Consider the following 19,648-nt stretch of genomic DNA (forward strand, 5'->3'; position numbering starts at 1 on the left):
CGCCACCTTAATAGTCGGTTCCGCCTTAACATGGACGGGGCGGGGCCAGTGGGGAGGCTGGTTTCGCTTTGGGGAGCTCAGCTGGGAGGCTGCGCCCCTGCCCCTGCGCGCCCCATGGCTCTGCAGAGGCTGTGTCGCGGCAGCGGGGCGCTCGGCTGCAGGAGGAGCTCCGGCCTGCAGGTACTGGCGGGGGGCCAGCTGGGCCCTGCCCATCGCCAGCGTTTCGGGCCTGGTGTGACCTTGCCGGGGGCGGCTCCGACCCAGCTCCCCGCAGGGCAGGGCTGAGCTCCGAGCCAGCGGCGGGAGTCAGACAGGCCCCTCTGTGCCCTCCCAACCCCGCTGGGCTGGTACCGTGCCTGGCCCGGGCCTGGCTGATGCAGGGTGGGGAGGATCCACGTGTCTGCTTGGACCCTGGCCGGCGGCCATAGATGTAGTTTGACTTCTATATTGGGGAGGGGTGGACACCGAACTTTCCTCTGCCCCCTTTAAATTGTGCCCCCCATTGACATATACAATTTGGGGTGGCATGGGGGGTGTTGGGCATCTCCACCCATGCCGGGGGTCTGGAGTCTCCGCCAGCCACGTTCTGGCCAGGGCAGCTGCATCCAGCACTTTTGTTTGAATAGCCAATTCCAGCACTGGCTTGAGAGCTGCTCACTGAGCCCCCATCACCCCCTGGCCAGTCCTGCTCGCCCCACCACCTCCCTAGGGCACCTCCCGCCTGACCCACAAGGGCCACATCTAAGGGTGGAAGTTTGCTCTCTATGGGGCCCGCTACCAGGACCCCTGACATGATGCCACCTGATCCCATCTCACAGAGTCTGTCGCCGCCCGCAAGGCTGGATTTGACCCGCACAGGCTGTTATCAGCCCTGGAGCTCACCTGGCCCAGGATGGGGAGGGCAGGAAGGACACCAAGCCAGCCCTGTGAGGGTGGCTTCTGGGCCCAGGAACCCTCACTGCAACGGGCTGCGACCTACCCACACCCAGACCCTGCCCTCCCGCCACGCCCCCAGCACTGGGCAGAAGGGGGGGATTTGGGGACTTTAGTGATGAACCTCTGGTGAGTTTCAGAGGAAAGGGAAGGACTCACACCCCAAGTGAGTGAACCCCCAGCTGTGGTCAGCAGGGGAGCAATGTCAAACCACTGACAAAGGCAGCCCCCAGGAGGGGAGAAACCCAGGGAGCATTGGGGGGCTCCAAAACCCGCCTCCCTAGGCCAGGAACGTGCGTGCCAAGGGGCAAGGGGGTGTTTGGGCCAGGGGGCAGACTCAGCAAAGTGGGGCTCTGCTCCGAGAAGCGGCAGTGGATCCTGCACGGGAGCCGCTGATTAGAACGTCGGGCTCAGAAGCTGGTGCGGAAGGAACGCTCCCTCACTCCCCTGAGGTTGGGCTGGCCCCGCAGGTAAAACACAGCAAACACCTGAGCCGTTACACTCCGCAGCTCTGGCTCCAACTCTGTGAACTCTGCTGCGTCAGGAGGAGCCATTGTCCCATCGACGCTTTGCCGAGTGGAGACCCCCTGACCGAATATTGGGCAGCTCTTCACCTGACTTTAATTCATGCTCATTTAGAAAGCGCTCATTTGCACGGAGCAGCATCACATTACTGCAGGGCGAGAGGTGGCCAGAAATTAAGGAGTTGTGGGGGGAGGGATACCTCAGTGGTTGGAGCATTGGCCTGCTAAAGCCAGGGTTGTGAGTTCAATCCTTGAGGGGGCCATTTAGGGATCTGGGACAAAAATTGGGGATTGGCCCTGCTTTGAGCAGGGGGTTGGACTAGATGACCTCCTGAGGTCCCTTCCAACCCTGATATTCTATGAACTTGGCTGCTAAGACCAGGATCTTATGTGTCTTCCGAGAGTCTCTGGTGATGCTCACAGCCAGCCTGCACCTCAGGCCAGGGGCGTATGAGCCTCTCTCCACCTGAGTCCTATTCTGCCCTAACGCAGCCTTCCTTCGGGGCCTTGTGGTTTCTAGAGGTCCAGCATTTCCCCAGCTCCCTGAAGGCCAGGCCTTGGCTCCACAGGGAGGAGTCGTTTCAGACCCAGTTGCAACCCCCCCAACCATAATCTCCTCGGATTGTTTGGAAGTGTTGCACTAAGATTTCCTTCCTTCAGAATTCCTTTCCACGCCCCTGGATTTGGGTCAGAAAGAGCTGACCAGAGGCCCTGCAGGGCCAATGAGGCGAAACCAGGCACCTGTGATCTCCAGGGCCAATAATGTTGTAAACAGCTGAACTGCACCCCTTAGCCAACCCATCTCTTGCCAGGGGCCCTTCTCTTTCACACACCCAGACAAATCTGTAGTGGTGGCAAACACCTCTGGAGGAGCTCAGGGAAGGCAGGTCTCTGCATTTGGCTCCTGTGCTCCAGGTCCCTGTGCATGCCGGAGCCTGGCATCCCTGCGCAGCGCTGGATCAGCTTGGCTGGGGCCATCCTTGCTGAAGGGCGGCACTGGGAGGGGGAGGGGATTGAAAGGAAATCTCCAGCCCTTTTGACACTGAAGACACAGTACATATCTGTGTCTGTGACAGACCTCTTAAGGCAATGATAGATGATGGGAGGGACTTTCCCGCGTAGCTCCACCCCGCTGCCCATCATGTCTTAGAATCATAGAATATCTGGGTTGGAAGGGACTTCAGGAGGTCATCTAGTCCAATCCCCTGCTCAAAGCAGGACCAATCCCCAATTTTTGCCCCAGTTCCCTAAATGGCCCCCTCAAGGATTGAACTCACGACCCTGGGTTTAGCAGGCCAATGCTCAGACCACTGAGCTATCCCTCCCCCATCCTGGAGCAGCCAAGCCCCCATTCCAGCACGAGCCCCATGTCCTGTGCCCTTCATCCCTGGGGAGAGACGGGTGGCTGTGGTTAGGTGCCCATCTCCCTGCACAGCTTTGGGGTTTGCCCACACGCTTCGAGCTCGTGCCTGGGAGCTCTGCCGCCGCCTGGAGAAAGGGAGTGTTTCGGCAGGTGCTTGTAACACGCTGGCCCTTTAACTCTCTCTAGGGCCAGCTGCCGGGGAAGCTGGTGGAGGCCCTGCGAGCCGTGGTGGGGACCCCGAATGTGTCCACAGCCCTGGCTGCCCGGGAGCAGCATGGGAGGGATGAATCCATGCACAGGTACCTGCGGAGCTCCCAGCACACGCCACACACTCACCAGAGGCTGGCTCATACAGCCAGTGCAGACCGGGGAGCCTGCTAGAGCCTCGCTGACCCAGGCCTGGGGGCTCTCTGAGGGGCTGTGAAGGGCCTCTGCTGGCTTGGCTCCCTCATGCCCTGGGAGGAGCCCATCCCCCTGGAGGGACTGTGACGTGTGTGCAGCACCCATCGCGATCCAGGGAGACGCAGTGACATGGCCACGGGAAGGACAGCGCTCCAGGGACGGGCTCCGGACCCCAGCAGCTGTTGGGGTGCATAGGCATAGCTGTCCCATTGCTGCTGCAGGAGTGCCCCCCGTGCCCAGCACGGCCACAGCGGGTGCAGCCCCACCCGGTGCCCAGGGCTGCGCCAAACTGTTGCCTCCAAGGCGCCGCTGAAATCCCAGTTTCTCTCACCATGCCCTGCCAGCTGGGGCAGATGGGCCCTGGTGCTGAGCCCTCTAGCGTCCTCTGGATCAGTGTTCGGGAGCCAACCTGTGGGGCCAGAGGCCAGTGCCCTGCTCAGCCCTCAAAGCCCCTCTTCCCCTGGCTCATCCAGGCCTTGTCTGCCCCACCCAGCCTGGCTCACGGCTGGCTCCCTGCTGTGTTCTCAGCCCAGGTGGAGCTGCACACGCTGTGCGCAGAGGCAGCTGGCTCACCCTGCCCCTGGGAGCTGGCATTACATGGGGCTCTCCCCTGCCTGCAGGTGCAGCCCGCCGGATGCTGTGGTCTGGCCCCAGGACGTGGAACAGGTCAGCAAGCTGGCGGGAATCTGCTACAGTCATGGTGTCCCCATCATCCCCTTCAGCACTGGCACGGGCCTGGAGGGCGGCGTCACCGCAGTGAGGGTACGGAGCGGGGGCCCAATGGTGAGAGTACGGAGCTGGGGGGGCAGCGCGGTGAGTGTACGGAGAACGAGGGCAGTGCAGAGAGGGTACAGAATGGGGGGCAGTGCAGTGAGTGTACAGAACGGGGGGGCAGCGCAGTGAGGGTACGTAGCGGTGGGCAGCGGAGTGAGGGTACAGAATGGGGGGCAGCGCAGTGAGGATACGCAGCAGGGGGGGCAGCGCAGTGAGGGTATGGAGCGGGGGGGCAGCGCAGTGAGGATACGCAGCAGGGGGGCAGCGCAGTGAGGATACGCAGCAGGGGGGCAGCGCAGTGAGGGTATGGAGCGGGGGGCAGCGCAGTGAGGATACGCAGCGTGGGGGCAGTGCAATGAGGATACGCAGCGGGGGGGCAGTGCAGGGAGGATACACAGCAGGGGGGCAGCGCAGTGAGGGTATGGAGCGGGGGGCAGTGCAATGAGGGTACGCAGCGGGGGGGCAGTGCAGTGAGGGTACGCAGCGGGGGGGCAGTGCAATGAGGGTACGCAGCGGGGGGGCAGTGCAGTGAGGGTACGCAGTGGGGGCAGTGCAGTGAGGATACGCAGCAGGGGGGCAGCGCAGTGCGGATACGCAGCAGGGGGGCAGCGCAGTGCGGATACGCAGCAGGGGGGCAGTGCAGTGAGGGTATGGAGCGGGGGGGCAGTGCAGTGAGGATACGCAGCGTGGGGGCAGTGCAGTGAGGGTATGGAGCGGGGGGGCAGTGCAGTGAGGATACGCAGCGTGGGGGCAGCGCAGTGAGGATACGCAGCGGGGGGGCAGTGCAATGAGGATACGCAGCGGGGGGGCAGTGCATGGAGGATACGCAGCAGGGGGGCAGCGCAGTGAGGGTATGGAGCGGGGGGCAGTGCAATGAGGATACGCAGCGGGGGGCAGCGCAGTGAGCATTTCCTGGCCATAGGGTGTGACAGATCCCATCCCCAGCTGGCATAATCCAGTGGGGCTCCCGTGCAGCTGGCACTCTGCCCACTCATCCAGCTGAGGTGCCAACCCAGACCCTTGCCACCCCACGCACTGGTCCTTTTGCAGGTGAGGCTGGCACAGCGAGTCTTCCGCTCTCGACAAGAGCCAGCCGGCCCAGGCCTTGGCTGCTGCCCCGCTGTCCCGAGCAGGGAAGTCCTTGCAGAGGCCAGTAGGTGCATGGCCCAGCATGGCTGTTCTGGGGAGGTTCCTCCCAGGCAGGCTCCGCTTCTTCTTGTGCCAGGAGGGCAGCTCTGTGGTGCCCGCGAGTCTTGGGGGATCAGTGCTGGGGGGGCCATGGTGGTTCATCTTCGCCTGGAGCTCTGGCGACTCCCTGGCCGGGCAGTGATGCCAGGGCAGCCATGGCGAGATACTACTGGGGCACAGAGCAGGGGAACCCCAGCCTGGCAGTGTCCTGCCCCTGCCCCACCTGCCTATGTGTGTTCAGGTGGTGACCCAGCAGGTCTCAGACCCTTTCCAGGGAGCGCCGGTGGGGCTGTCTCTCATGCCCGCTCCCATCTCTCTGGGCCAGGGCGGCGTGTGCTTTAACCTGACCCGAATGGATCGCATCACAGCGCTCAGCACTGAGGACTTTACTGTGGCCGTGGAGCCGGGGGTGACCCACAAAGCGCTCAACAACTACCTGCGGGACACCGGCCTCTGGTTCCCTGTCGGTATGATGCTGGGCACGGGGTGAGGGGCGCCCTCCAGTGGTGGGGGACGAGCGGTCCCAGCCCCATTCCAGCACATGGCTGATGCCCAGGCCTGCTGCTGGGTTTAATGGTGTCAGAGCAGGAAGCTGGCAGCTGCACTGGGCGACATACCTGGGCGGAAGGCTATCAGTGGGCCGGTTATCTTCACCCCCAGATCCTCCGCCCCAATCCAGCCCAGCGCAGTGGGGCTGGCTGCCGGGAACAGAACAGCTGGGTCGCACTCCAGTGGACGTGCCATGAAAATCAACCCCGCCACAGGACCCTCGTTGGCCCGCTCAGCATGCCGCAGGCCACAGCCCGCCTGGGCCACGGGGTGGGCAGCGCCAGGCAGGGCAATGGGGGCACAGTCTGTGCTGCAGCCGCCCAGGGTGAAGGGCCTGACTCTGACCTGGCCACTCCCTCTACGTCTCCGCGGCCGCGGCGTGCTGGGCTCGGTGCTGGCAGCTGCCAGGGGCTCGGCCTGGACCAGCTTTCGGAGCACCCACGGCACAGCAACTGGGGGCGGGCGGCTTCTGTCTTGGGCCGAGCTCTACCCTGGGTGCGGAGGGGACGGTTCCCCGGGATGCTGGCTCTGCAGTGCCCTGTGACCATTGGCCCCGTCCGCCACTGACCGCCGGCTGTGCCCTTTCCCTCCGCAGACCCCGGCGCTGATGCCTCCCTGTGCGGCATGGCAGCCACCAGCGCCTCGGGCACCAATGCTGTGCGCTACGGCACCATGCGTCACAACGTGCTCAACCTGCAGGTGGTGCTGGCTGATGGCAGGGTGCTGCACACGGCCGGCCAGGGCCGCCACTTCAGGTACTGGGGGCTGTGGGGAAGGGGGGCACCAGGGGGCTTGTCAGGGTTCCCTCCCCACTCTGAACTCTAGGGTACAGGTGTGGGGGCCCGCATGAAAGACCCCCTAAGCTTATTTCTACCAGCTTAGGTCAAAACTTCCCCAAGGCACAAACTCTTTGTCCTTGGAGGGTACGCTGCCACCATCAAGTGATTTAACAAAGAGTCAGGGAAAGGACCACTGGGAGTTCCTATTCCCCCAAAATATCTCCCCAAGCCCTTACACCCCCTCTCCTGGGGAGGCTTGAGAATAATATCCTCACCAATTGGTTACAAAGTGATCACAGACCCAAACCCCTGGGTTTTAGGACAATAGAGAAATCAGTCAGGTTCTTAAAAGAAGGATTTTATTTTTAAAAAAAGGTAAAAATCACCTCGGTAAAATCAGGACGGAAAATAACTTTACAGGGTAACAAAAGATTCAAAAACACAGCAGAACTTCTTCTAGGCTTAGTTTCAAAGTTACAAAAAAACAGGAATAAACATCCCTCCAGCAAAGGAAAAATTCACAAGATAAACAAAAGATAATCTAACACGCCTTGCCTGGCTTTACTTACAATTTTTGTAATATGAGAGACTGTTAGGATGGTTTATAGGAGAAGGAGTTTTCTGACCTGATACTTCTCTGCTTCCCAAGAGAACACACAAAACAAAGCCTTCCTCCCCCCGCCCCCCAAGCTTTGAAAGTATCTTCTTTCCCCATGGGTCCTTTTAGTCAGGTGCCAACCAGGTTATCTGGGCTTCTTAACCCCTTACGGTAAGGAGGAATTCTAGGCTACCCTTAGCTGTATGGTTATGACAGGGCTCCTGCCCCAAATCTCACCCCAGCCCCTTCTCGCCCTGCTGCAGGAAGAGCGCTGCCGGCTACAACCTGACAGGGCTGTTTGTGGGCTCTGAGGGGACACTGGGGCTCATCACCCAGGCTACGCTGCGGCTCCATGGCAGCCCTGAGGCCACAGTGGCAGCCGTGTGTGCCTTCCCCAGTGTGCAGGCGGCGGTGGGCTGCACGGTGCAGGCGCTGCAGGCCTGCATCCCCGTGGCCCGGATCGGTGAGTTGGCTGCCCCGTGCCCTGCAGAGCATGCCCTGGGGAGCAGGGGGTATCGCTCCCCAGTGGGCTACAGAGCCGTCCAGGGCTCTGACCCCCAGCCTCTCTGCTCCCCCAGAGTTCCTGGATGATGTCATGATGGCTGCCTGTAACCGGTTCAGTGGCCTGAGCTACACTGTGTCCCCCACGCTCTTCCTGGAGTTTCACGGCTCGCCCAGCAGTGTGGAGGAGCAGGTCCGGCAGGCAGGTATGCCCATGACGCCAGGGGGGTGCTGCCCAGGGGGGCACAGGTTGGGGGCCCTCCCTCCTCCTGGTGCAGCAGGGGAGCAGCAGCCCTGGGGCAGTGGGCACTGCTAGGACACCAGAGGCATATTCGGATGGTGCCATGGGGTTGGGTGGAGCTGCGGGGTGGCTGGCTGCCTGGCCTGTGGCTGAGGTGGGCTGTTGCTGCCCTTCCCCTTTTCTGTAGGGGACAGAGTTGCTCTGTCCTGCCCTGGCCAAGTCTGTCGCCATGCCAGGGAGTGGATCTCTCACCTCCCGTCCCACAGACCTGCTGGTGTAGATCTCCAGCAACGGGGGAAGCCAGGCCTCTACCCTGCCCCGGCCTGCCTGGCAGAGTCGGCTGGCAGCCAGGCCCCGCTCTGGGGGCAGGGGTCTGACCGTGAGGGGTTCTCTCCCTTTGCAGAGGAGATCGTGCAGCTGAATGGCGGCTCAGACTTTGCCTGGGCCCGGGAACCAGAGGCAAGGAACAAGCTGTGGGCCGCTCGGCACAACGCCTGGTATGCAGCCTTGGCCCTGCGCCCTGGAAGCAAGGTGGGCTAGCGCTGGAGGGAGGGGAATGCCAGGGGGAAGGGGGGGTCACGTGGAGGGGGGTGGGGGAGTGCCCGAGGAGAGGGGGTGGGGGAGGCTGGGGGAAGAGGGGGTCACTTGGGGAGAGGGTGAGGGAGTGCCTGAGGGACAAGGGGTGTCTGGGGAGAGGGTAAGGGGTACCAAGGGAAGGGACATGATTATAAAATCATGACTGGTGTGGAGAAAGTAAATAAGGAAGTGTTATTTACTCCTTCTCATAACACAAGAACAAGGGGCCACCAAATGAAATTAATAGGCAGCAGGTTTAAAACAAACACAAGAAAGTATTTTTTCACTCAACGCACAGTCAACCTGTGGAACTCCTTGCCAGAGGATGTTGTGAAGGCCAAGACTATAAGGGGGTTCAAAAGGGAGCTAGATAGATTCATGGAGGATAGGTCCTTCAATTACTATTAGCCAGGATGGGCAAGGATGGTGTCCCTAGCCTCTGTTTGCCAGACGCTGGGAATGGGTGACAGGGGATGGATCACTTGATGATTCCCTGTTCTGTTCATTCCCTCTGGGGCACCTGGCATTGACCACTGTCGGTAGACAGGATACTGGGCTAGATGGACCTTTGGTGTGACCCAGTATGGCCATTCTTATGTTCTTATGACTGGGGGGCATCAGGGGAGGGGACTGGGGAGTGATATGGGGGCTTTTGGTTGGCCAGGGACATGAGACTCTCTGGGCTTTCCCCAGTCTGGGGGGGCCAGTGCCCACCCACAGAACTGTTCTGCCCTAGCGTGACTGCTGACAGCCGCTCCTCAATGGGCGTCCCAAAGTCAGTGGTCCCCAGACCTTCAGGGGACTCCACTGAACAGCACGTCCCGAGCCCCATGCCTGGGAGGGCTTAGCAAGGGTTTTCCCAAGCTGAGCCTGGGTCCCATCAGTGGGGCGCAGGGGGAGCTGGGATCCTCTGGGGGCCCAAGAGAGGCCAGTGTGCACCCCCTGCATGAGGCTGGATCAGGGTGCCCAAATGTGTCCAGTCAATCCTGTGGAGGGGGTCAGTGAACCTTCTCCGGTGTCCCCCCAGGGCTACTCCACGGACGTGTGCGTCCCCATCTCCCGGCTGCCCCACATCGTGGGAGAGACCCACAGAGACCTGCAGGAGTCGGGGCTCACAGGTAGGTCTCCACTGAGCCTGGGGTCAGGGCCTGTGCAGCTGGGGGTCACTTCACTGGGGTTGGGCGAGGCAGCAGGAGAAGGGATGACATGACGGGGTTGGTGCTGCTCCCATCCCCCTGCGGTCAGGCCTGCCTGCCATTATCCTGTCTGGGTGTGGGAGCCATGGGACTGAGGGCTGCAGACAGGGGGCAGAGGCCCTGCCCCACATTGCCGCAGGAGTTGGGAATAAACCCAAATGCGGCCCCTAAACGCCAACCACCCACAGTGCACCTGTCTGGGGTGAATGCCTCACTGGCACGAGTGCCTGACAATGCCCACCAACGCAGAGAACAGGGCAGCTGGGCACGCTTCACATACATCACACACATCAGACGCTTCACACACATCAGACACTTCACACACATCAGACATGCATCAGATGCTTCTAACGCACTTGACATACTCCACCCACAGCTCTGGCTAGTGCCCCTCGATCCCAGGGGTCTGAGCCCGGGGGCTGTGCTGAGCAGGACCTGTGTTTTAGTGGGGCTGCAAGGGGACTAAGCCAGCCTGGCTCCCCAGAGCTGGAACTAATAAGCCCTGGGCCTGCCATGACCCCCACCTGTCAGGGAACATGCTCCCTGGGCGACATTCCTGTGCCCCTACACTGTGACCTCATCCAGTCTCACCCCGTGCTGGGGCAGGCTGGACAGGACAAGCCAATGGCTGAGCCAGCCCGCACCGGGGAGCGGCGCTGCTGGAGATCCCGTCCTCCCGAGCCATTGGGACGTGCGGCCCCTCATGCACTGGCCAGATCCCGATGGGGGGGATATCCGTGATGAGCTACCCCCACCCCCATCTCAGTGGAGCGGGGGGCTCCTTCCCCAAACCCTGGGCATGGCCCCTTTCTGCCCAGAGGGGGCTGCATTTCAGGGGTGGGTAATGACTCCAGCGTGGGCTCTGTAGGGCAAGGGGCCCCACTGGAGGAGGGGTGGAAGGGAGCCAGGCAGTAGGTGTCTGGGCTGGGAGAGGGTCTACATATGAGCAGCTGGTCTGTGTCCCCTCAGGCCCGATAGTCGGGCACGTGGGTGACGGGAACTTTCACTGCATACTGGTGTTCGACCCGGCCAACCTGGCCGAGAGCCAGCACGTCAAGGAGTTTGCAACCCGACTGGCCAGGTAGGAAGCCAGCTCTTCCCAGCCCTGATCTGCCTTGCCAAGCCTGCCTCTGCCCAGCTCTGCTCTCCTCAGTATTACCCACGTTGTCTTGCCCTGCTGGCCCAGCTCTGCCCAGTGCTAACCAGCCCTGCCCAGCCCGGCTCTGTCCTGCCCAGCCCTATCTGCCCGGCCCGACCCAGCTCTGCTCTGCCCAGTGCTACCCCGCCCTGCTCAGTGCAGCTCAGCCCTGCATGACCCATCTCTGGTGTTGAAGGGCAGAAGCAACTCATGGGATCCTGCGGGGGGCAGATGGGGCCCGCCCTAACTGGCCTTTGAGCACAGACCTAGGGACATGGGGGGGCACACCAGGGAGGGGCCCAGAGCTCAGGACCAGGGTGGCAGAAGAAGCAACCAGAAGAGTTTCCAGGAGCTACCTGTCCTGGACTCCTCGCTGAGAGCTCAGGCAGCCCTCCCAGGACACATGGGAGACTGGAGCTGCTCTGCACATGGGGGACAGTCGGGCACTTGCTCCTCACATGGGGCCCTGGAGCACAGCCAGGCTGGGCAGGGTCTGGACGGGGTCAGTAGTTGTCCCAGAGGCAAAGGGCGGGGGGGACTGCACACACATGGGGCGCACCCCAGGGCCACACCCTGCTCTTTTGTACCCTCCCCCTGGGCTGTGTCCCCCTCACCCGCTCCCTTTGGCATGCTACACCTTCAGCATCCGCTATGGGCAGCTGGCACACAGCTGAGCCCTCCCCTGCCCCTAGGGTGAATTCACATGAAGGGATCTGACCCTGGGGTTCCTGTACCCCTGTGGACCCCCTGCCACTAGGTCCAAGGGTCCCCCGGTGACACCCTCCCCTTGACTGTGCTGCCCCCACCTGGTGCAGCCGCCCCGGCCACCCTCCCCCCAGCTGCCCTGCCCTCCTGCTGATGCATATCCTGCCCCCTCTCCTCCCAGACGGGCCCTAGCCCTGGACGGCACCTGCACGGGTGAGCATGGCATCGGCCTGGGCAAGCGCCATCTGATGCGGGAGGAGATCGGGGAGCTGGGACTGACCGTCATGAGGCAGATCAAGGCCACGCTGGACCCCAAGAATCTCATGAACCCTGGGAAGGTGCTGTGAGGGGCACCGCCCACCCTTGCCCAGCCAGCCCAGAGCACCCAGCGCTGGCATGGCAGGTTCCCTCCCCCTCCCCATGCAGACAGTGACTCAAGTCTGGACCCTTGAGCCGAGTTGAGGCCACTGGATCATATGTGCCACGGGAGGGAGGGACTGGAAGCGGTAGAAGGCAGCAGGCTTAATGCCAGCAAACCCCTTCCTGTCCTCCCTGCCTCTCCTGGCCCTGGGCTCCCCCACAGCTCTAATACTACCCCGCTTCACCTTTCCCAGCCCTGGGCTCCCCCCTCACCTCTGTCCCAGCCCCCCACCCCACCTCTCTCTGCCCTAGGACCTCCCAGCTCTGTCCCAGCTCCCCCCACTGCCTCTCCCAGCCCTGTGACTCCCCCTAGCTCTCCTATCACCCTCCTCTCCCCCGTCACCTTTTCTGGCCCTAGGCTCCCCACTCTCAGCTCTGCCTCAGCCCTCCTGCCTCTTCCAGCCCTAGGACCCCCACCCCAGTTTTGCTAGTGGCCTTGTGACAATGTGGGGAATTTTCTTAGCAGTTTGTATGAATACTGTGTGGGCCTCAGTTTCCCCTGTGTGCTGCTGTTCACCCAGGGGGTGGGTGAGGGGGTTTGGTGTTGCAGAGGCCCAGGTGTGACCCTGCCTAGCAGCCTGGCCTGGACGCTGTGTCACTTAGCTACTGATGACTAGGTGGCCCTGCCCAGCTTGGAACCCACTGGGTCTGGCCAGCGGGAGAGCAAAGGGCTGCAGAGGGCCCAGGGGATGTGTGTGCCCGGAACAAAGACAAAGGACGGAGGAGGGGCCTTTGAGGAGGTGGTAGAGGGGGTCGGCTGGATGGACAAAGAGGGGGCTGGGCCCGCTGGGACTTGGCCAGACCCAGTTGTACTGTGCGGTAACTTCCTACTCTGTGTTCCCCACTTCCCATAACCGCTGCTTTACATGCTGGCTGAGTCACTACAGGCTAAACAGGCGGGGGCCGTATTGCTCCCTCAGGGTGGGCAGGCCGTGGGGGCGCTGACGGGCTCACGGGGTGAGGCCGCGGGCTGGCGGTGGAGGCAAAGGGCTCCCCCTCGTGAGAACGCGTGACCTTACGGAGGGTAACATTGCAAAGGGGCCTTCTCAGGGACCGGATGGAGGCGTGAGAGAGCACCAGGGCTGTGCTTGTGTGACACTCCTCAACCCCAGCCTGCAGGCCCCTGCTGGCCCAGCCTTGGCCTAGGTCCTTCCCCCAACCCCATTCTGCCAGCACCCTGCACAGCAGAGCCATGGCGCTGGCTAACGCAAATCCAGCCCCCACAAAGCCAGTACTAAAGCTGGCTGTGAGCAGAGTGACCTCCTGCCCTGGGACAGGGGCAGAGGGTTGGGGGGGGGAGGGTATTCCCTGCAGTGCTCAGTCAATAAACCCACCTTCTGCAAAGCAGGTCCCCAAATCCGGCAGTGCCCAGGGCCCACCCCCATCCTCCCTGCTGCCCAGCCGGGTGGTGCCAAGGGCCACAGACGGCACCTGGAGCCTAGCATGGCTTTATGCCCATCTATGGCTCCGGGCATCCAGACTGGGTGCTGAGAGCCTGGCCCAGCATGGCAGCCACTGTGCCAGCTTCCCATGGCAGGGGCAGAAGCACCTCAGTCCTGTGTGGCCCAGCACCCACCAGGGCAAAGCTCCAGACAGGTAAGGGCAGGGAGTAGGGCATGCTAGGGGGCACCTGTGCCATGCTGTTCATGGGGCCTGCTGGGCATGGAGATAGAGTGGAGGGGGGCCAGTGGGGCCCCAGGTGGCTCCCCTCTGCCCCTGCAGTCTGGCCGTCCCCGAGCTCTGCGTGGAGCACAGCGTAGGGGTGAGCCCTGTGTTCAGCCTGCAGCAAACATGGGAATTGTTTGTAATACAGCTGTGAAGCCCCCGTCTGCCTCAGTTTCAGTTGCCTGGATACCCAGTGGGTACAAAAGGGTTAATGTTGCACCTGGCCTATGCTGGCTGGTGAACCTGCCCCAGCTCCCCCAGGGGGCCAGAGACAATGGCAGACCCCCAGCCGGAACAGCTGACAGCACGGCCCAAGGGGTTTCCCTGCAGGAAGAGGTGACCCACCCCCAGGAGCATGCTGGGGCCCCCAGCACCCTTCCCTGCCAGCAAGCTCCTGACTCTCCTCGCACCTCCAGGGGACTGCCTGCCCCAGAAGGAGCATGCACAAGCTCCCAACTTCCCAGTGAGGGGGCAATGGGGCAGGGGAACTGCTCCCCACAGGCACAGCATGGGGCTCCCCTGCCAGCCAGCACCTCCCTAGGGGCTGGCTGGGAGCCCATCCCTCCCCCTGCCTAATAGCTACATGTGCCTCCTTCACCCCCCAGGAGCCCAGCTCTGCAGCCCCCTGTGCCCATCCCTTCTGCCTCAGCCTCCAGCACTGCCCAACAGAGAGAGGGCACTGTCACCCTTGGCAGCTGCACCCGCTGCATGGGCCTGGTAGAGGCTGCAGGCGCCACGTGGCCTTCCCCAGCATCGCCTGCGCCTGGCCTACTGGGGCACTAGCATAGGATGGCTCAGCAGGGCCCCTACCCTGCTCCCCAAGGCTTGTGAGCCTGGGGTCTGGCCCCAGAGCCTAGGCCTGCACAGCAAAGCCTGGTGGAGACCTGTGCTGCAAGGCGAGGGGCCCTGCCACGGTTCCCCCTAGTGGGAAGCTGGAGCCCCCGACCCTGCAGGGCAGGTTCCCGGTGCTGGAGCTCCAGCTGTGAGCAATGGCCTGGCCCAACAAAGGGCCAGTCTGGCCTCAGCGCCCACCTGCAGGAGGGAGTCTCTGGACCAGCCTGGTGGAGCCCCTGCGTCCTCTGTCCTTGTGGCCCCTGCCTGCACCTGCCGGGGAGCTCCTGTGGCCCCAACTCCTCCCCAAGGCCAAAGGCTGGGGCCCTTCACCTCCAAGACAGTCCTTCACATGGCTGGGGGCAAGGAGGCAAAGCAAAGCCCCCCCAGTGCATCTGAGATAGGACATGGGCTTCGCAAAGGGGCGGGATGTGGGGCTCATCAGTGCTCCCAGCTGTGGTAAGCAAAGGTGCATGTGTGCAGCCGTGTGTGGTGCCTGTGAGCTGTGGGTGTGTACACACGTGGCTTTGTACATGTGCACATCCTGCATCTGCCTGCCTGCGTAAGCACCTCACACGAGAGTGGTCATGTGGGCAGTGCCCAGAACACCCTCTCTCCAGCAGGCACAGCAGTACGGACCTGGGGCAGCCATGGGGCACCCCAGGGCAGGGCTTGGCTGCTCCAGCACCGTGGGAATTCACACAGCCTGGCCTTTCCACAGCCAGGGAGCGTAAACCCTGCTGGCACTCGGGCTTGGCTCCAGCACCACACAGGGCCATGGCACCAACGTCATGCAGCAGGATCTTCCTCACCTCCACACCTGGGCCTCTGCTCTCAGCTGGGCCCCCATGCTGGAAGCCACATGGCACCATGGTGCTGGTTGGTGACTGCAGAGCCTTTAATTGCATCCAGCCCCCCCCCACCCCCACCCCATTTGGGTAACCACAGGGACCAGTGCCCATTCGGGCCCTAAATCAGCGCCCCCAGCAGCTGTACTTGCAGCCGGGGGTGTAGGCGAGCCCATGGATCAGCAACAGTAACAAGCCACCAACTGATCCATACCTGAGAACTCTGGTGATGACGTTAGACCAGCTTCTGGCTCCCACCCCATGGCCAGGCCGGCCCCACAGGGACAGGCTCCAGCTCCCTCCCCCGTGGACGGGCTGGCCCCACAGAGCCCACGGTGACCAGAGTCCAGCTCCCTCCCCCATGGCCGGGCTGGCCCCACAGAGCCCACGGTGACCAGAATCCAGCTCCCGCCCCGTGGATGGGCTGGCCAAGCTCAGAGCACCACAGCAGTAACCCCCATTCCCAGCACCCCAGGAGCTCTGACTCCACGGCAGGCGGGGACAGATCTCTTACAGAGGGGCCTTTTGTAGCAGAGTCACTGTTCAGAGCATGCCTGTTTTCTAGGGCTCCCGCCAAGGAAGGGGGCAACTTCCCAGGGCAGTAATCTCTCTGGCAGTGCTGGCTGCTGCCATGGGACAGAGGGTGACCTAGAGATTTGCCAGGGTGCCAATACAAATAGGAGATAAGATCAACTCGTGTTGGGAATTGGTTCCCACCCGGCCTGCCCATGAGAATGGCACCATTGCCCCAGTCTGTCCTCAGCTGAGCCCTGCGGGTACATGGGAAGCTGAGCTCAATGCAGGGCAGGGCTGTCTGATCAACCTTAGTAGCGATTACAGCCCTGTCTCTGAAATGGCCAGACCTGGCTAGGCATGCTCGCCATCCCTGGAGTAGGTTGATGGGTCTCTGCAGGGCTGCCAACAAGATCGGGGCCGCATCTGGGGCAAGGTCTAGCTTTGATCCGGTGCGCAGCTCCCCGCACTACACTGCCCCACTTCCGCTGGCAGCTTCTAGCTGCTACTGTCATAGAATAATGAGGCACCCTTTGCACTGCTGCTTGGGGGAGCGGAGAGATGGACTCCTGGTCAAGCTGATTTAGGGCAGAGTGGGGGCAGGGAAGGGCCTGTCATCTTCATACCACCACTCTGATCTTCTCTAGCAGCCAGGAATTCCCCCCACGCCCTAATATCACTGCACCAGTGCTGTCAGGGAAAGGGCCTAGGGAACCTTGACTGCAGAAGCGGCCATGGGGCAAGGGGGCAGTTAACATCTCATTGTGCTGAAGGGGCACAGGGGACATAAACCAGGAGGGTGCCGTGGCCGCTTCTGCAGTCAAGGTTCCCTAGGCCCTTTCCCTAACAGCATCGGTGCAGTGATATTGGGGCATGGGGGGGATTGGGTAGGGGAGGCTCTGCACTGTTCCCATCTAGCTTCTAAGACAGGCAAACTTTGCTTCCAAGAGGATGGGAGGGAAGGAAGGGAGGGAGGGATCAGCAAGGAAAGCTGCCTCGTGCGAGCCAGAAAGTGTAGGGGAAAGGGACAGCTGCCACAAGCCGAGCAGAGCTGCACTGTGCAAAGGGCATTAAAACCAACAGTGGCAGGTGTGACAGCCCTAACTACAAAAAAACCAAGGAAAGAAGGAGGAGGGCTGAGCGCTGAGAAGGGGCTGGAGATATTTTTAAGGTCAGGCTTGACAAAGCCCTGGCTGGGATGATTTAGTTGGGGATTGGTCCTGTTTTGAGCAGGGGGTTGGACTAGATGACCTCCTGAGGTCCCTTCCAACCCTGATCTTCTATGATAAAGATAATCTAGGCATGGCCCAACGCCTACACAAACTTGGCCTCAGTTTTCCCCAGGGTCAGGAGGACTTGGGGGCAGTGGCAGGGTGGCTCGTGGGAATGAGGATTGCTAATATACCCATAGTTAAGGGGAAACAAAAGTGATCTGGGAAATTACAGGCCCATTAGTTTGACCTCAGTTGTATGCAAGGTTTTATAACACATTCTGTAACAGCCATTAAGGACAGAGGTGAATGGGAATCAAGATAAAATACACGGTTTTACAAAAGGTAGATCATGCCAGATCAACCTGATCTCCTTTCTAGACAAAGGAAATGCAGTAGATCAAATCTACTTGGATTGCCTTAAGGCATTTCATATGAGTCTACACAGGAAACGATTAGTTAAATTTAAGAAAATGGGGATTAACATGAAAATGGAAAAGGTGGGTAAAGAACAGGTTAAAGGGGGACTATTGAAAGGCTAGTGGAGTTCCTCAGGGATCGGCCTTGGGATCCGTCTCATTCAACATTTGCATTGACCTTGGCACAAAAAGTGGGACTTCGCTAATAAAATTTGCAGAGGACACAGATTTGGGAGGCATTGCCAATATAGAGGAGGACTGGAATATAATACAAGAAGAGCTAGAGGACCTTGAAAACTGGAATAATAGAAATGGGATGAAATTTAATAGTGCAAAGTCATGCACTTTGGGACTAACAACAAGAATTTTTGCTATAAACTGAGGACAAATCAGTTGGAAGTGAGAGGAGAAAGACCTGGGTGTATGGCTCAGTCATCCTGTGATCAGTGTGATTCGCTGTGAAAAAGGCTAAAGTCAATCCTAGGATGCATCTGGCGAGGTATTTCCAGTAGAGACAGGGAAGTGTTATTGCCATTATACCAAGCACTGGTGAGACCTCACCTGGAACACTGTGCGTGGGATACTACGGTCTCCCATGATAAGAAAGATGAATTCAAACTGGAAGAGGAGCAGTGAAGAGCTACTAGGATGATCTGAGTAATGGAAAACCTACCTTGCGAGAGGAGAGTCAAAGAGCTTGGCTTGTTCAGCCTCACCAAATGAAGGCTGAGGGAAGATAGGATCACTCTCTATAAATACATCAGAGGGATAAACACCGGGGAGGGAGAGGAGTTATTTAAGTTAAGAGCCAACGTTGTACAAAAACAAATGGATAGAAACTAACCATCAATAAGTTTAGGCTTGAAATTAGATGAAGGTTCTAACCATCAGAGGAGTGAACTTCTGGCGTAGCCTCCCAAGGGGAGCAGTGGGGGCAAAAAACCCAACTGGCTTCAAGACTGAGCTTGATAAGTTTATGGAGGGGTGTCATAAATATAAAGGGAAGGGTAAACCCCTTTAAAATCCCTCCTGGCCAGAGGAAAAAAAATCCTCTCACCTGTAAAGGGTTAAAAAGCTAAAGGTAACCTCACTGGCACCTGACCAAAATGACCAATGAGGAGACAAGATACTTTCAAAAAGCTGGGAGGAGGGAGAGAAACAAAGGGTCTGTGTGTCTGTCTATATGCTGTTTCTGCCGGGGATAGACCAGGAATGGAGTCTTAGAACTTTTAGTAAGTAATCTAGCTAGGTATGTGTTAGATTATGATTTCTTTAAATGGCTGAGAAAAGAATTGTGCTGAATAGAATAACTATTTCTGTCTGTGTATCTTTTTTGTAACTTAAGGTTTTACCTAGAGGGATTCTCTATGTTTTGAATCTAATTACCCTGTAAGGTATCTACCATCCTGATTTTACAGAGGTGATTTCTATTTACTTCTATTTCTATTAAAAGTCTTCTTGTAAGAAAACTGAATGCTTTTTCATTGTTCTCAGATCCAAGGGTTTGGGTCTGTGGTCACCTATGCAAATTGGTGAGGCTTTTTATCCAACATTTCCCAAGAAAGGGGGGGGTGCAAGTGTTGGGAGGATTGTTCATTGTTCTTAAGATCCAAGGGTCTGGGTCTGTGGTCACCTAGGCAAATTGGTGAGGCTTTTTACTAAACCTTGTCCAGGAAGCGGGGTGCAAGGTTTTGGGAAGTATTTTGGGGGGAAAGACGTTTCCAAACAGCTCTTCCCCAGTAACCAGTATTTGTTTGGTGGTGGTAGCAGCCAATCCAAGGACAACGGGTGGAATATTTTGTACCTTGGGGAAGTTTTGACCTAAGCTGGTAAAGATAAGCTTAGGAGGTTTTTCATGCAGGTCCCCACATCTGTACCCTAGCGTTCAGAGTGGGGAAGGAACCTTGACAAGGGGATGGAATGATGAGTTGGGCTGCATGCCATTGTAGCCAATCTGTGATTGCTAGCAGCAAATATCCCCAATGTCTACAGACAGGACATTAGATGGGGCAGGCTCTGAGTTACTACAGAGAATTCCTTCCCAGGTGTCTGGCTGGTGGGTCTCGCCCACATGCTCAGTATCTAACTGATCACTGTATTTGGGGTTGGAAAAGAATTTTCCACTGGGTCAGATTGGCTGAGACCCACAGATCATGGGTCACTTGCTGGTTTGAACTAGAGTCAACTGTGGATTCCCTGTAACTTGATGTCTTTAAACCATGACTGAGGACTGCAGTTATTCAGCCAGAGGCTAGAGGTTTATCACAGGATGTG

The 19,648-nt window shown here is 59.5% G+C and overlaps 1 protein-coding gene across 3 annotated transcripts; it reads left to right on the forward strand.

Moving 5' to 3' along the window:
* Positions 1 to 44: 44 nt before the first annotated feature.
* On the forward strand, positions 45 to 18,843 carry LDHD (lactate dehydrogenase D). 3 transcript variants are annotated; one of them, XM_073307059.2, is made up of 11 exons: positions 45 to 180; positions 3,007 to 3,119; positions 3,843 to 4,005; positions 5,510 to 5,651; positions 6,329 to 6,488; positions 7,374 to 7,573; positions 7,689 to 7,817; positions 8,256 to 8,383; positions 9,456 to 9,546; positions 10,594 to 10,705; positions 11,649 to 18,843. In XM_073307059.2, the coding sequence occupies exons 1-11, from the start codon at positions 115 to 117 to the stop codon at positions 11,812 to 11,814; spliced, it is 1,470 nt and encodes a 489-aa protein (XP_073163160.1). In that variant the 5' UTR covers positions 45 to 114; the 3' UTR covers positions 11,815 to 18,843. The 3 variants fall into 3 exon arrangements, with proteins under 3 accessions (XP_073163160.1, XP_073163161.1, XP_073163162.1); XM_073307060.2 differs by having other exon boundaries at positions 3,843 to 3,984; XM_073307061.2 differs by having other exon boundaries at positions 3,843 to 3,888.
* Positions 18,844 to 19,648: the final 805 nt, after the last annotated feature.

This window comes from Lepidochelys kempii, chromosome 12 (genome assembly GCF_965140285.1).
Source record: "Lepidochelys kempii isolate rLepKem1 chromosome 12, rLepKem1.hap1, whole genome shotgun sequence".
In the NCBI taxonomy this organism is placed as follows: domain Eukaryota; kingdom Metazoa; phylum Chordata; order Testudines; family Cheloniidae; genus Lepidochelys; species Lepidochelys kempii.